Raw genomic sequence first — 12,783 nt, forward strand, 5'->3', positions numbered from 1 at the left:
CATCCAGCGCAAGTCATTGTAATGACTTGCGTTGTAATACCCGCTTTGTAAAGGTATTGTGGTGTTAACACTGCAATGTAAACGATGTTTCCCTTTTAAGACCGATCTGCAGTTCGAAGCACTGGCCTCACCTTGAGGCCTACAGGTCTCGGGTGAGTGGTCCTCTAAGGCCTAGGCTGGAGGGTCCCCCTAAGGCCTAGTCTTAGGCTCGCTGAACAGTTATTGATTACAAGGCGGTATTCAGAATTGATATTGTCGTTTACTACATGTGTCTAAGGATCACAAACACCTCTGCACTCCAACTATATAACCAAACCAAGTTACACTTTTAAAAGGAGAACCTGCTAAAAGACTGCTATTTTAGTTCAGATAGCAGTGCCCCAGATTGACACTTTCCATTGACCCGTCCAACCATGCTCTCTTACAGGACCCACAAACATACACACACCCAACACATGGAAAGACAGACGAATTGTAGGAAAATGGATTGTCCTTTACCCGTGAGATCAGGATGGCAGTAACTGCACCAGAGATGGAGCCAAAAAAGGCTTGCACCTCAGAACTACAAATCTGTACCAACACCACCAATCCTCTCACATGATTGGCATAAGGGAGTGGTAGCAATCCCAATTAAGGTTGGGGAAGATGCTCAGGTTAGAATCTGACAAAAAGCATAGTAAAAATGTAAACGCTGTATCGGACTTGCAGATCGGAATGCTCTCTGCAGCAAAAACAAACAACTAGACAGAAAAAACAGGAGCTTGGTACAGTTTTGAAAACCCTGCAGAGGACTTCATCAAAACAGTCCCACCAGGGGATATAAAAGATGAAAATCTTGGTCCTTTGGAAGGGCTGTATACTTTCTAACACCAAGAGGAGGATGTAATTCTCACTGTGTTCATGAGCAAATAAGAAACCGCCTTTTCTGTGGTGATAGGATGTTTCCCTCAAAGAATAACTGCTTCTCAGGCGAAGACTCCATCCTTTGCGCACTGCTGGGAACATTTCTGCTCTCCCGCCAGATGACTTGGGGATTCTTAATTGGGGAACAATCGGAAAGTAAAGGACTCAAGGCTGTATGTGGGTCCAGAGACCAACACTTATCTGAGAGAGGTTGACTGCTACTTACAAAATTGACGGCGAAAAGTTAGTATCATTTACCGAAAAAATACTTGAAAGTATGTGGAGGTCAGAAAAAAGTGAACTGAATTGGAACTACATAATGAAGAGTCCACTCATCTGACAGGGTTACTCTTTTTTGTCTCCACAGCTGCAGTCTGGTAAAGAAGTCTCTCTGGGTCAGACAGTGATCACCAAGAACCGCAATGGCCTTTACTACAAGTGTGAGGTGATTGGTATGGCTACACAATCCTTCTACGAGGTGAACTTTGATGACGGCTCATACAGTGACAACGTACTCCCAGAAAGCATAACGGTACGAAGTAGTTGAATGGCTACTGATGATACATAAAGCTCCTATCCTAAACTATTCCAGCAGAAGAGACTTAAATGTGTGTGTAACTTGTGTTACTTAACCATGCCTGCTCTGCACATACTATTGCAAATGATTGATGGTGGAAGGGAATTACAGCCAGTGCTCATATAATACAAGTCTTGGCCCAAGTCGACTGATCACCGTTTTGTAGCTCTAGATAGTGTTCTAATACATGAAGTGGCTGGCATAAAAAACATTTCAAAGGCAGTAAAATATACAACCACTAATGTTGAGATGATGCCTACTTCTATGTTGCAATAGCCCCCCGACAGCTCGGAATGCAAGTGGTAAGCACTGTTACGGGGAGGTGGGTTGAGAAACTTGCCAGCCCATCAATTTTGTTTCTCAATAAATGTTCGTTTATCAGTCATTCAAAATCACACCTACACTCACCCCTGTGCATTTCCAGTTATTAAGCGGAACATCCAGCAGCAGTCATGGCCAATAATATTAGCAATTTTCTATGATTCTTAAAACCTCAAGGCCTTTTGTTACGTCTCCCCTATCTAATAACTCAAGCTGTCTGTTGTGAAAGACCTGCTTCCAAAAACTTGCAGCCGGCCCGTTGCTTCCTATTGGTTGGCTTTGTCACTCACTCTTGCTTTGTATTGTTGGCTTGCCCTCCTCTTCTTCTGTTAGCCCCTCCCGTGAACTATACTCTCCTTATCATCTTGTTTGGTTGAGTTCTAACCCTGCTAATTTTTAGTAAACTAAATGTGTGCTTTTTGATTACACACTCCATGAGAGGGCTTGCGTTTTACAGTTCTCTCCCTCTTTCGCTTCTCCCACACTCTTGAGTGCTTCTTCTTTGGCCGCCAGTGTTTCTCTCACCCTCCTGTGCTGTTGTTCCACAGCACCCAGCTTTATTTTTTACTCCCTACACCACCCACTCCTTTGTTGCTCCCCCCGCCACATTGTCATTTTTTTCTTCCCATCTCATTTTTTTAGGAGGTTCAGGTAGCAAATTGCCCCTTGTGTACTCAAATGTCATTGTTTTTATTCACCGATCAATCATGAATAATTAAAAAAAGGGCACCCTCATCATTTTGTGAGACTCACGCATGCATGGCGATGCATGTATTTACCTATGAAATGACGTGGCTGCATCATCACGCCTTTCCGATGCAGTAGAGCATTGGAGAAGATGCATTTTCCTGTTGCTGTTCAGCATTACCAGAAGGCACTGGTGAGACCCAGGGGTCTACTGCCTTTGCCAACTCTCATTTTTATAATGAGAAGCAAAAAATAATCCAAATATATTTCAGACGTCTACAACTATTGGGAACAACTCCAAGCGCATTCGGAGTCCCAAAACCTTGGATTGGTAATGGAACTGAAAGGTAAAAGAAATCATTTATATCCAGGGATGTTATTACGTCTAGTTGGGTAGAGCATGAAACAACATAATTGGACGTAAAGTGCATACAGTCCCCAGCCTAGTTCTCCCTCTCCTTTTTACCACATCCCGAGCCCTCCTGCTCAGCATGGTTTTTCAGAAAGAAAGGCTCCACAGAAAGAATATCCACTACAGTGACCATGACACACGGACAATGCATCCCAGCAAACAGACCCAAGGTTTCCAAGGTTATAAAACAGCAAAGGTAGCAGTGGGATATATAATGTAACCCAATGAGAATTTCTGTTTTCATAGCTCAGAGATTGCACTTCCTTAAGTATACTGGTGCAATCCTGGTCAGAGTGGTACATATATATGTGAGCGGTTGCTAGTATGAATTCTGTTAAATAAGTCTTGATTTTGTGCAGGATACTGCTATCTAGCTGAAGTCATTTGTGTAATATTTAGCAGTGAGGAAGTTGTGCTTATATCTTTCTGACCATGTCTTGTATACTGATTGCCTTGAGGTTTCTGTGCACTTAGAGTAGAGACTGTGTGCATCGTGGACCACCCTTGGAGGGGGAGCTAATCGATCTCCGATGGACGGATGGAAACCTTTATAAAGCCAAATTCATCGCTGCCCGCATCTCCCACATCTACCAGGTAACGAAAAACAAAATCAGCTCTTCTTTCTTGTACACTCCCCACAGTAGCCACTCTGAAATTAATCAGGATCTTAATAATGTAGTAATGAGATCTGGACTATAATTTTGCTTTTCATCCCCCTACTGATGGATAAACAAAATCAGGTTGACATTCTTGTGACAATAGTAGGAAATTTACTGTTACGAAAAAAAAGTTTAACACATATTTGTAAGGCTTGGGGACTTAACGAAGATGCTCCTGGCTTAAAGAGTCAGCCTCATTACCTCAAGTTCACCAAACGTAACCTCATATTTAACAAGAGTTGTGTGCTGCTGGCCAGTACATGATAGGCTTTGTGAGAATTTTCCTTAACAAACACTCCACCTCCTTAGAAGAACCTGTACAACTAATGTGTGATAGTTATCTAACAAACATCCTTTTGTGTACTATCGAAAGGCCAGGTACGTACAATGCTTCCTTCTCATGGCTGAGCCAGTGTCTTCTTCATGCAGGTAGAGTTTGAGGATGGCTCCCAAGTCATGGTGAAGCGCAATGAAATCTTCACTCTGAAGGAGCAGCTTCCGAAGAGGGTGAAGTCACGTTTGGTATGTATGACGGTGGTAAGCTGCTGCTTTTCTGTCAGTCTTTCCTAAAATTCCCTCGCTCAATGTCACAGCAAATGAGAGTAAAAGGAGATCCCCATATGTATTAATTTGATTACAGAAATTGCATTTATTATTCCCATTGGAAAGGGATGAGGACTCATATTGCAAACACAACTACCAAAGGAAGAGAGCTGTACATATCTTAGTAGAACCCAAGGTTTTGGTGGCACCACTTGCAACAGTTCATGCAGCATTGGTTCCTCAGTTTAGAGTAAACGTCTTTGTAAAAATCACACCGAAGATAACTGATGGAAAACTCTTTTCATGTAAGTAACTTTTTATTCTGAAACAGGGACTTCTCCCATATAATTTTTTTAAAATCTCTCCTTGTGGTCACCCCTCAGAAGTCCACAGTATCTGCTTGCACTTTATCTCCAAATGAAGAATATGTGCAGTTAGAACAGTAAATGTATAGTTCCATGTATATATTTTACGATATAGTGAAGGTCTATACTATGCAATAGATACTTGTGAAAGTCAATATTTTTGTCCTCAATATTGTGACAAAAAATGTAAGGAAACTCCCATGACTTACAGCTACTCAGAAGAAAAAACACTTTTAGGTAGACCTGCACCCCCAAAGTGGAACATGGTTGCAGTTGGTCCTACAGTCTGAATTGACGTTTTAATTAAAGACTGAAAACTAATTACCCCAGTTTAACCCCACAAGCCGGCCCAATCAGAAAAGAGGGTTTTGGTGGCAACCATTTTGAGGATTGATTCTAAAAACCAATGACTGCAGTTTAACCCGATAGGCATACTCAAGCAGATGGGAGGATTATTCATTTAATTATCATAGCCATCACACGGACAAATCTAATAAGAAAACAGAGGTAGAAATAAGTGGCCTGCAGCTGTTCGAAAATAAACATCACCCTAAAAAGCTTAATTCCTGGGCCAAGGTATTTTTAAGTCAAAGGGTGGGGGGTAGGCTTGAATGTCAGGAAAAGACAAGGCCTGTGTTGTAAAGATCCTACAGCTTTCCCAGAGTTTCTGCTCAGTGATACTGGAGGAAGAATCCCGCTCCCCGCCCCTGTAGCTTGCAGTCATGAAGTCTACTGTGAATTTCTCCATGAAAAAAATATAATTCTCCCAAAAAAGTCATTGGCAGAGCAACACCCCCACCCTCCCCTCCCCCAAACACACAAGAAAAATCACATACACACACTGGCTGGGCACCAGCTCTGATGAAGATCAAGAAGGAAGATGACGAAAATGGATTCCAGAAGGAATCTGAAACCCACATACATAGTACTCTCAATCAATCAATCAATCAGGAGTTTGTTAAAGCGCGACTACTCACCCGTAAGGGTCTCAAGGCGCTAGGGGTGGGGGGGGGTTGGGGGGGGTGCAGGTTCCATTCCATCAAGGAGGGGGTCTGTCGAAGAGCCAGGTTTTGAGGTTTCTTGCGAAGATGGGGAGCGATGTTGTCTGTCTGAGGTGGAGCGGAAGGGCGTTCCATGCTTTGGCCGCGAGGAAGGAGAAGGAGCGGCCTCCCGATCTGGTCTTTCTGGTGCGGGGGACCACAGCGTAGGAAAGCTGGGCTGATCGTAGGGTCCTTTGGGGTGCGTGGAATTTGAGTCGGCTGTTCAGGTATGCTGGTCCGGTGCCGTGGAGGGCCTTGTGTGCGTGGGTGAGCATCTTAAAGGTGATTCTCGCCTCGACGGGGAGCCAGTGGAGTGTGCGCAGGTGCTGGGAGATGTGGCAGTGTTTTGGCAGGTTGAGGACCAGTCTTGCGGCGGCGTTCTGGATGTTCTGTAGCTTGCGGATGAGGTTTTTGTTTATTCCGGCGTAGAGTGCGTTGCCGTAGTCGAGTCTGCTGGTGACCAGGGCGTGAGTGACTGTCTTTCGGTGTTCGAGGGGGATCCATTTGAAGGTCTTACGAAGGAGGCGGAGGGTGTGGAAGCAGGAAGATGAGACAGAGTTGATCTGGCGGTCCATTTTGAGCTCGGAGTCCAGGATGATTCCCAGGTTGCGTGCGTGGTCTGTGGGGGTTGGCGGGTTTCCGAGGGCGGTGGGCCACCAGGTGTCACTCCAGGCGTCGGGGTTTGGGCCCATGATGAGTACTTCTGTTTTGTTGGTGTTTAGTTGTAGGCAGCTGTTTTTCATCCATTTGGCGACGGCTTCCATGCCTTCTCGAAAGTTGCGTCTGGAGGTGTTGGGCTCGTTGGATAGGGAGAGGATGAGCTGGGTGTCGTCTGCATATGACACGATGTTGAGTCCGTAGGTTCTGACGATGGGGGCAAGTGGAGCCATGTAGACGTTGAAGAGCGTCGGGCTGAGGGAGGAGCCCTGGGGGACTCCGCAGGTGATAGGTGTGGGGTCCGAGAGGAAAGGGGGGAGTCTGACCCGCTGCGTCCTGCTGGAGAGGAAGGAGCAGATCTAGTCGAGGGCCTTGTCCTGGATTCCTGCATCGTAGAGTCTGCGTATTAGGGTGCGGTGGGAGACTGTGTCGAACGCCGCTGATAGGTCGAGGAGGATGAGGGCTACTGTTTCTCCTTTGTCCAGTAAGGTGCGGATGTCGTCTGTTGCGGCGAGGAGGGCGGTTTCCGTACTGTGGTTTTTTCTGAAGCCGGATTGGGAGGAGTCGAGGATGTTGTGTTCTTCAATGAATGTGGCGAGTTGGCTGTTGATGGCTTTCTCGATGACTTTCGCTGGGAACGGGAGCAGGGAGATGGGTCTGTAGTTTTTGAGGTCGGTGGGGTCCGCTGAGGGTTTCTTTAGGAGGGGGTTGACCTCGGCGTGTTTCCAGTCGTCGGGGAATGAGGCGGTCGCCAGGGAGCGGTTGATGGTTTGGCGGAGCATGGGTGCAATGGTGTTGGCGGCTCTGTTGAAGATGTGGTGGGGGCAGGGGTCCGTGGGGGCCCCTGAGTGGATTGACTTCATTGTCTTCAGTGTGTCTTCGGTGGTGAGTGCTGTCCAGTCATCAATCGCTGGTTTCTGGGTGTCGGGGGTGGTTGGTGAGGGTTCAGTGTGTTGGTTGTCTTCGTCGAAGTTGTCGTAGATGCTCTTGATTTTGTGGTGGAAAAAGATGCTGAGTTTGTCGCAGAGGTCTTGTGAGGGAGGGATGTCGGTAGACTCGCTGGTGGGTTGGGCGAACTCCTTGATGATGCTGAAGAGTTCTTTGCTGTTGTGTGCGTGGGTGGAGATTCTGTCTTCAATCGCTTTTTTCCTTGTTTCTCTGATGAGTTGATGGTGGGCGTTGGTGGCGGCTCTGAAGTTGTTGTGGGCTTCTGTGGATTTGGTGTTTCTCCAGGCCTTTTCGAGGCGGCGGCATGTGCGCCTGGACTCTCGAAGTTCGGTGGTAAACCATCTGGCTTTCTTGGCACGGGTATTGTTGTTTTTCTTGAGGGGGGCTATGGTGTTGGTGCTGTCCGAGATCCATCTATGCAGGGTTCGGGCTGCGGTGTTGGGGTCGTCGTTTTCCGCGATGGTTGGAGTGGAGTTGTTGAGTGAGGAGGTGAGCTGGTCATCGGTGATTTTGGTCCAGTTTCTTTGTGGAAGCAGGTGCTGGTGTCTGTGGATGGTGGGTGTTCTGAAGGTGAAGTGGACGCAACGATGGTCGGTCCATGGGAGTTTGGTGGTGTGGCTGAAGGTGATGGAGTTTCCTGTAGTGAAGAGGGGGTCGAGGGTGTGTCCTGCTGAGTGCGTGGGCTCGGTCACAATCTGGCGGAGTCCAATGTTGTGGAGGTTGTCCAGGAGGGATGTGGTGTTGGGGTCCAGTTGATTGTCGAGGTGGAAGTTGAGGTCTCCCAGCAGGGTGTAGTTGGTGGATGCGATGGCCTGCAGGGAGATAATGTCCGTAATGGAGTTGGCGAAGGGTCCGCGGGGTCCAGGGGGTCGGTAGATGAGGGTTCCTCGGAGGGCGGCGGTGGGGCTGGCCAGTATCTTGAAGTGAAGGTGTTCCATCAGTTCTGTGGACTCGTCAGAGAGTGTGCTCAGGCGGAGGCTGGATTTGTGGATGATGGCGATTCCTCCTCCTGGGTGGATGGGGCGGTCCTTCCTGGAGATCTTGTATCCTTGGGGGATGGCGATGGCGATGTCCGGTCCCGAGGTGGTGTTGGTCCAGGTTTCGGTGAAGAATGCTACGTCTGGGGTTGTGCTGTCGAGGAGGTCCCAGATTTCTGTGGCGTGTTTGTGGAGGGATCGGACGTTGAGGAGGATGCATTGCAGGGTCTTCGGTTCGGTTGTGTTCTTGTGGGCGGGTTGTGCTGGATCCGTGTTCTTGGCGGTGCTGCAGGTGTGCCGGCAGCGGTGACAGCTGAAGGGTCCATGGGTGTCGGCTGGTGATGCTAGCTTGCAGTTGTTGTTGCAGCCTGGGTTGAGTGCGTGGAGTGCTGCTGGGTCGTAGCGTTGGCGGGGCGGAGGTCCAGGGTTCCTGGTGCTGGTCGCGGACGGGTCGCAGACGAGCGCAGACGTGCTTGCCTTTGACGCACCTTCGGTGCACCAGCGGCGCACCCGCAGCCCGCGGCCGCGCAGCGGCCGCGCAGTGGCCGCCATTAAGTAGGGGTCAGGGAGGGCTGGACAGCTGGGAGGCGGGAGCGGGGAGGGGAGCTGGATTGGGCCGGTCGTGCTGGGGGGGGAGGGGCCGCGGGGGCAACAGCGGCGGGGAAAGGTAAAGGGAGGAAAGAAGGGATAAAGAAAAAAGGGAGAATAAGCAGAAATAAGGCACAAAAGAGCAGAGATGCAGAAAAGAGCAGAAAGGAGAAAGATAGAAAGGGTAAAAAAACGAGTGAAAACGGGTGAAGGAGCAGAGGGAGAGAAATGGAAAATGGGCAAAAATAAGGCACAAAAGAGCAGAGGTGCAGAAAGGTGAAAGATAGAAAGGGAAAAAAAACGAGTGAAAACGAGTGAAGGAGCAGAGGGAGAGAAAGGGAAATGGGCAGAAATAAGGCGCAAAAGAGCAGAGGTGCAGAAAGGTGAAAGATAGAAAGGGGAGAAAAAGGAGTGAAGGAGCAGAAAGAAAGAAAGGAGACAGAGGTCCACTGGACCACCAGGGATGAGGCGCAGGGAAACCTGCGGGTGGAGGAGGGCCTCGATCACCAACACTCAAGAGTGCAGGGGCAGGGGCACCTCACTTAATGGTGGAGCTGCGAGGGTGGGAGAGCAATTTCACTGACAATGAGTCAGTGGTCTTGCTCGCCTGTCCCCGCAGTGGCCGCCATTAAGTAGGGGTCGGGGAGGGCTGGACAGCTGGGAGGCGGGAGCGGGGAGGGGAGCTGGATTGGGCCGGTCGTGCTGGGGGGGGGAGGGGCCGCGGGGGTAGCAGCGGCGGGGAAAGGTAAAGGGAGGAAAGAAGGGATAAAGAAAAAAGGGAGAATAAGCAGAAATAAGGCACAAAAGAGCAGAGATGCAGAAAAGAGCAGAAAGGAGAAAGATAGAAAGGGTAAAAAAAACGAGTGAAAACGGGTGAAGGAGCAGAGGGAGAGAAAGGGAAAATGGGCAAAAATAAGGCACAAAAGAGCAGAGGTGCAGAAAGGTGAAAGATAGAAAGGGAAAAAAAACGAGTGAAAACGAGTGAAGGAGCAGAGGGAGAGAAAGGGAAATGGGCAGAAATAAGGCGCAAAAGAGCAGAGGTGCAGAAAGGTGAAAGATAGAAAGGGGAGAAAAAGGAGTGAAGGAGCAGAAAGAAAGAAAGGAGACAGAGGTCCACTGGACCACCAGGGATGAGGCGCAGGGAAACCTGCGGGTGGAGGAGGGCCTCGATCACCAACACTCAAGAGCGCAGGGGCAGGGGCACCTCACTTAATGGTGGAGCTGCGAGGGTGGGAGAGCAATTTCACTGACAATGAGTCAGTGGTCTTGCTCGCCTGTCCCCGCAGTGGCCGCCATTAAGTAGGGGTCGGGGAGGGCTGGACAGCTGGGAGGCGGGAGCGGGGAGGGGAGCTGGATTGGGCCGGTCGTGCTGGGGGGGGGAGGGGCCGCGGGGGCAGCAGCGGCGGGGAAAGGTAAAGGGAGGAAAGAAGGGATAAAGAAAAAAGGGAGAATAAGCAGAAATAAGGCACAAAAGAGCAGAGATGCAGAAAAGAGCAGAAAGGAGAAAGATAGAAAGGGTAAAAAAAACGAGTGAAAACGGGTGAAGGAGCAGAGGGAGAGAAAGGGAAAATGGGCAAAAATAAGGCACAAAAGAGCAGAGGTGCAGAAAGGTGAAAGATAGAAAGGGAAAAAAAACGAGTGAAAACGAGTGAAGGAGCAGAGGGAGAGAAAGGGAAATGGGCAGAAATAAGGCGCAAAAGAGCAGAGGTGCAGAAAGGTGAAAGATAGAAAGGGGAGAAAAAGGAGTGAAGGAGCAGAAAGAAAGAAAGGAGACAGAGGTCCACTGGACCACCAGGGATGAGGCGCAGGGAAACCTGCGGGTGGAGGAGGGCCTCGATCACCAACACTCAAGAGTGCAGGGGCAGGGGCACCTCACTTAATGGTGGAGCTGCGAGGGTGGGAGAGCAATTTCACTGACAATGAGTCAGTGGTCTTGCTCGCCTGTCCCCGCAGTGGCCGCCATTAAGTAGGGGTCGGGGAGGGCTGGACAGCTGGGAGGCGGGAGCGGGGAGGGGAGCTGGATTGGGCCGGTCGTGCTGGGGGGGGGGAGGGGCCGCGGGGGTAGCAGCGGCGGGGAAAGGTAAAGGGAGGAAAGAAGGGATAAAGAAAAAAGGGAGAATAAGCAGAAATAAGGCACAAAAGAGCAGAGATGCAGAAAAGAGCAGAAAGGAGAAAGATAGAAAGGGTAAAAAAAACTAGTGAAAACGGGTGAAGGAGCAGAGGGAGAGAAAGGGAAAATGGGCAAAAATAAGGCACAAAAGAGCAGAGGTGCAGAAAGGTGAAAGATAGAAAGGGAAAAAAAACGAGTGAAAACGAGTGAAGGAGCAGAGGGAGAGAAAGGGAAATGGGCAGAAATAAGGCGCAAAAGAGCAGAGGTGCAGAAAGGTGAAAGATAGAAAGGGGAGAAAAAGGAGTGAAGGAGCAGAAAGAAAGAAAGGAGACAGAGGTCCACTGGACCACCAGGGATGAGGCGCAGGGAAACCTGCGGGTGGAGGAGGGCCTCGATCACCAACACTCAAGAGCGCAGGGGCAGGGGCACCTCACTTAATGGTGGAGCTGCGAGGGTGGGAGAGCAATTTCACTGACAATGAGTCAGTGGTCTTGCTCGCCTGTCCCCGCAGTGGCCGCCATTAAGTAGGGGTCGGGGAGGGCTGGACAGCTGGGAGGCGGGAGCGGGGAGGGGAGCTGGATTGGGCCGGTCGTGCTGGGGGGGGGAGGGGCCGCGGGGGCAGCAGCGGCGGGGAAAGGTAAAGGGAGGAAAGAAGGGATAAAGAAAAAAGGGAGAATAAGCAGAAATAAGGCACAAAAGAGCAGAGATGCAGAAAAGAGCAGAAAGGAGAAAGATAGAAAGGGTAAAAAAAACGAGTGAAAACGGGTGAAGGAGCAGAGGGAGAGAAAGGGAAAATGGGCAAAAATAAGGCACAAAAGAGCAGAGGTGCAGAAAGGTGAAAGATAGAAAGGGAAAAAAAACGAGTGAAAACGAGTGAAGGAGCAGAGGGAGAGAAAGGGAAATGGGCAGAAATAAGGCGCAAAAGAGCAGAGGTGCAGAAAGGTGAAAGATAGAAAGGGGAGAAAAAGGAGTGAAGGAGCAGAAAGAAAGAAAGGAGACAGAGGTCCACTGGACCACCAGGGATGAGGCGCAGGGAAACCTGCGGGTGGAGGAGGGCCTCGATCACCAACACTCAAGAGTGCAGGGGCAGGGGCACCTCACTTAATGGTGGAGCTGCGAGGGTGGGAGAGCAATTTCACTGACAATGAGTCAGTGGTCTTGCTCGCCTGTCCCCGCAGTGGCCGCCATTAAGTAGGGGTCGGGGAGGGCTGGACAGCTGGGAGGCGGGAGCGGGGAGGGGAGCTGGATTGGGCCGGTCGTGCTGGGGGGGGGAGGGGCCGCGGGGGCAGCAGCGGCGGGGAAAGGTAAAGGGAGGAAAGAAGGGATAAAGAAAAAAGGGAGAATAAGCAGAAATAAGGCACAAAAGAGCAGAGATGCAGAAAAGAGCAGAAAGGAGAAAGATAGAAAGGGTAAAAAAACGAGTGAAAACGGGTGAAGGAGCAGAGGGAGAGAAAGGGAAAATGGGCAAAAATAAGGCACAAAAGAGCAGAGGTGCAGAAAGGTGAAAGATAGAAAGGGAAAAAAAACGAGTGAAAACGAGTGAAGGAGCAGAGGGAGAGAAAGGGAAATGGGCAGAAATAAGGCGCAAAAGAGCAGAGGTGCAGAAAGGTGAAAGATAGAAAGGGGAGAAAAAGGAGTGAAGGAGCAGAAAGAAAGAAAGGAGACAGAGGTCCACTGGACCACCAGGGATGAGGCGCAGGGAAACCTGCGGGTGGAGGAGGGCCTCGATCACCAACACTCAAGAGTGCAGGGGCAGGGGCACCTCACTTAATGGTGGAGCTGCGAGGGTGGGAGAGCAATTTCACTGACAATGAGTCAGTGGTCTTGCTCGCCTGTCCCCTCAGTGGCCGCCATTAAGTAGGGGTCGGGGAGGGCTGGACAGCTGGGAGGCGGGAGCGGGGAGGGGAGCTGGATTGGGCCGGTCGTGCTGGGGGGGGAGGGGCCGCGGGGGCAACAGCGGCGGGGAAAGGTAAAGGGAGGAAAGAAGGGATAAAGA

The 12,783-nt window shown here is 50.0% G+C and overlaps 1 protein-coding gene across 2 annotated transcripts in view; it reads left to right on the plus strand.

The window, feature by feature from the left end:
* KDM4B (lysine demethylase 4B) overlaps positions 1–12,783 on the plus strand; it is a 374,991-nt gene that overhangs the window by 302,509 nt on the left and 59,699 nt on the right. For both annotated transcript variants that reach the window (XM_078669809.1, XM_078669808.1), the window contains exons 21-23: positions 1,271–1,435; positions 3,375–3,494; positions 3,989–4,081. In XM_078669809.1, coding sequence (XP_078525935.1) covers positions 1,271–1,435; positions 3,375–3,494; positions 3,989–4,081 — 378 coding nt within the window. The remainder of the gene's footprint in view (positions 1–1,270; positions 1,436–3,374; positions 3,495–3,988; positions 4,082–12,783) is intronic.

The sequence above is a fragment of the Lissotriton helveticus genome, chromosome 12 (assembly GCF_964261635.1).
Source record: "Lissotriton helveticus chromosome 12, aLisHel1.1, whole genome shotgun sequence".
NCBI classification, from domain to species: Eukaryota; Metazoa; Chordata; class Amphibia; order Caudata; family Salamandridae; genus Lissotriton; species Lissotriton helveticus.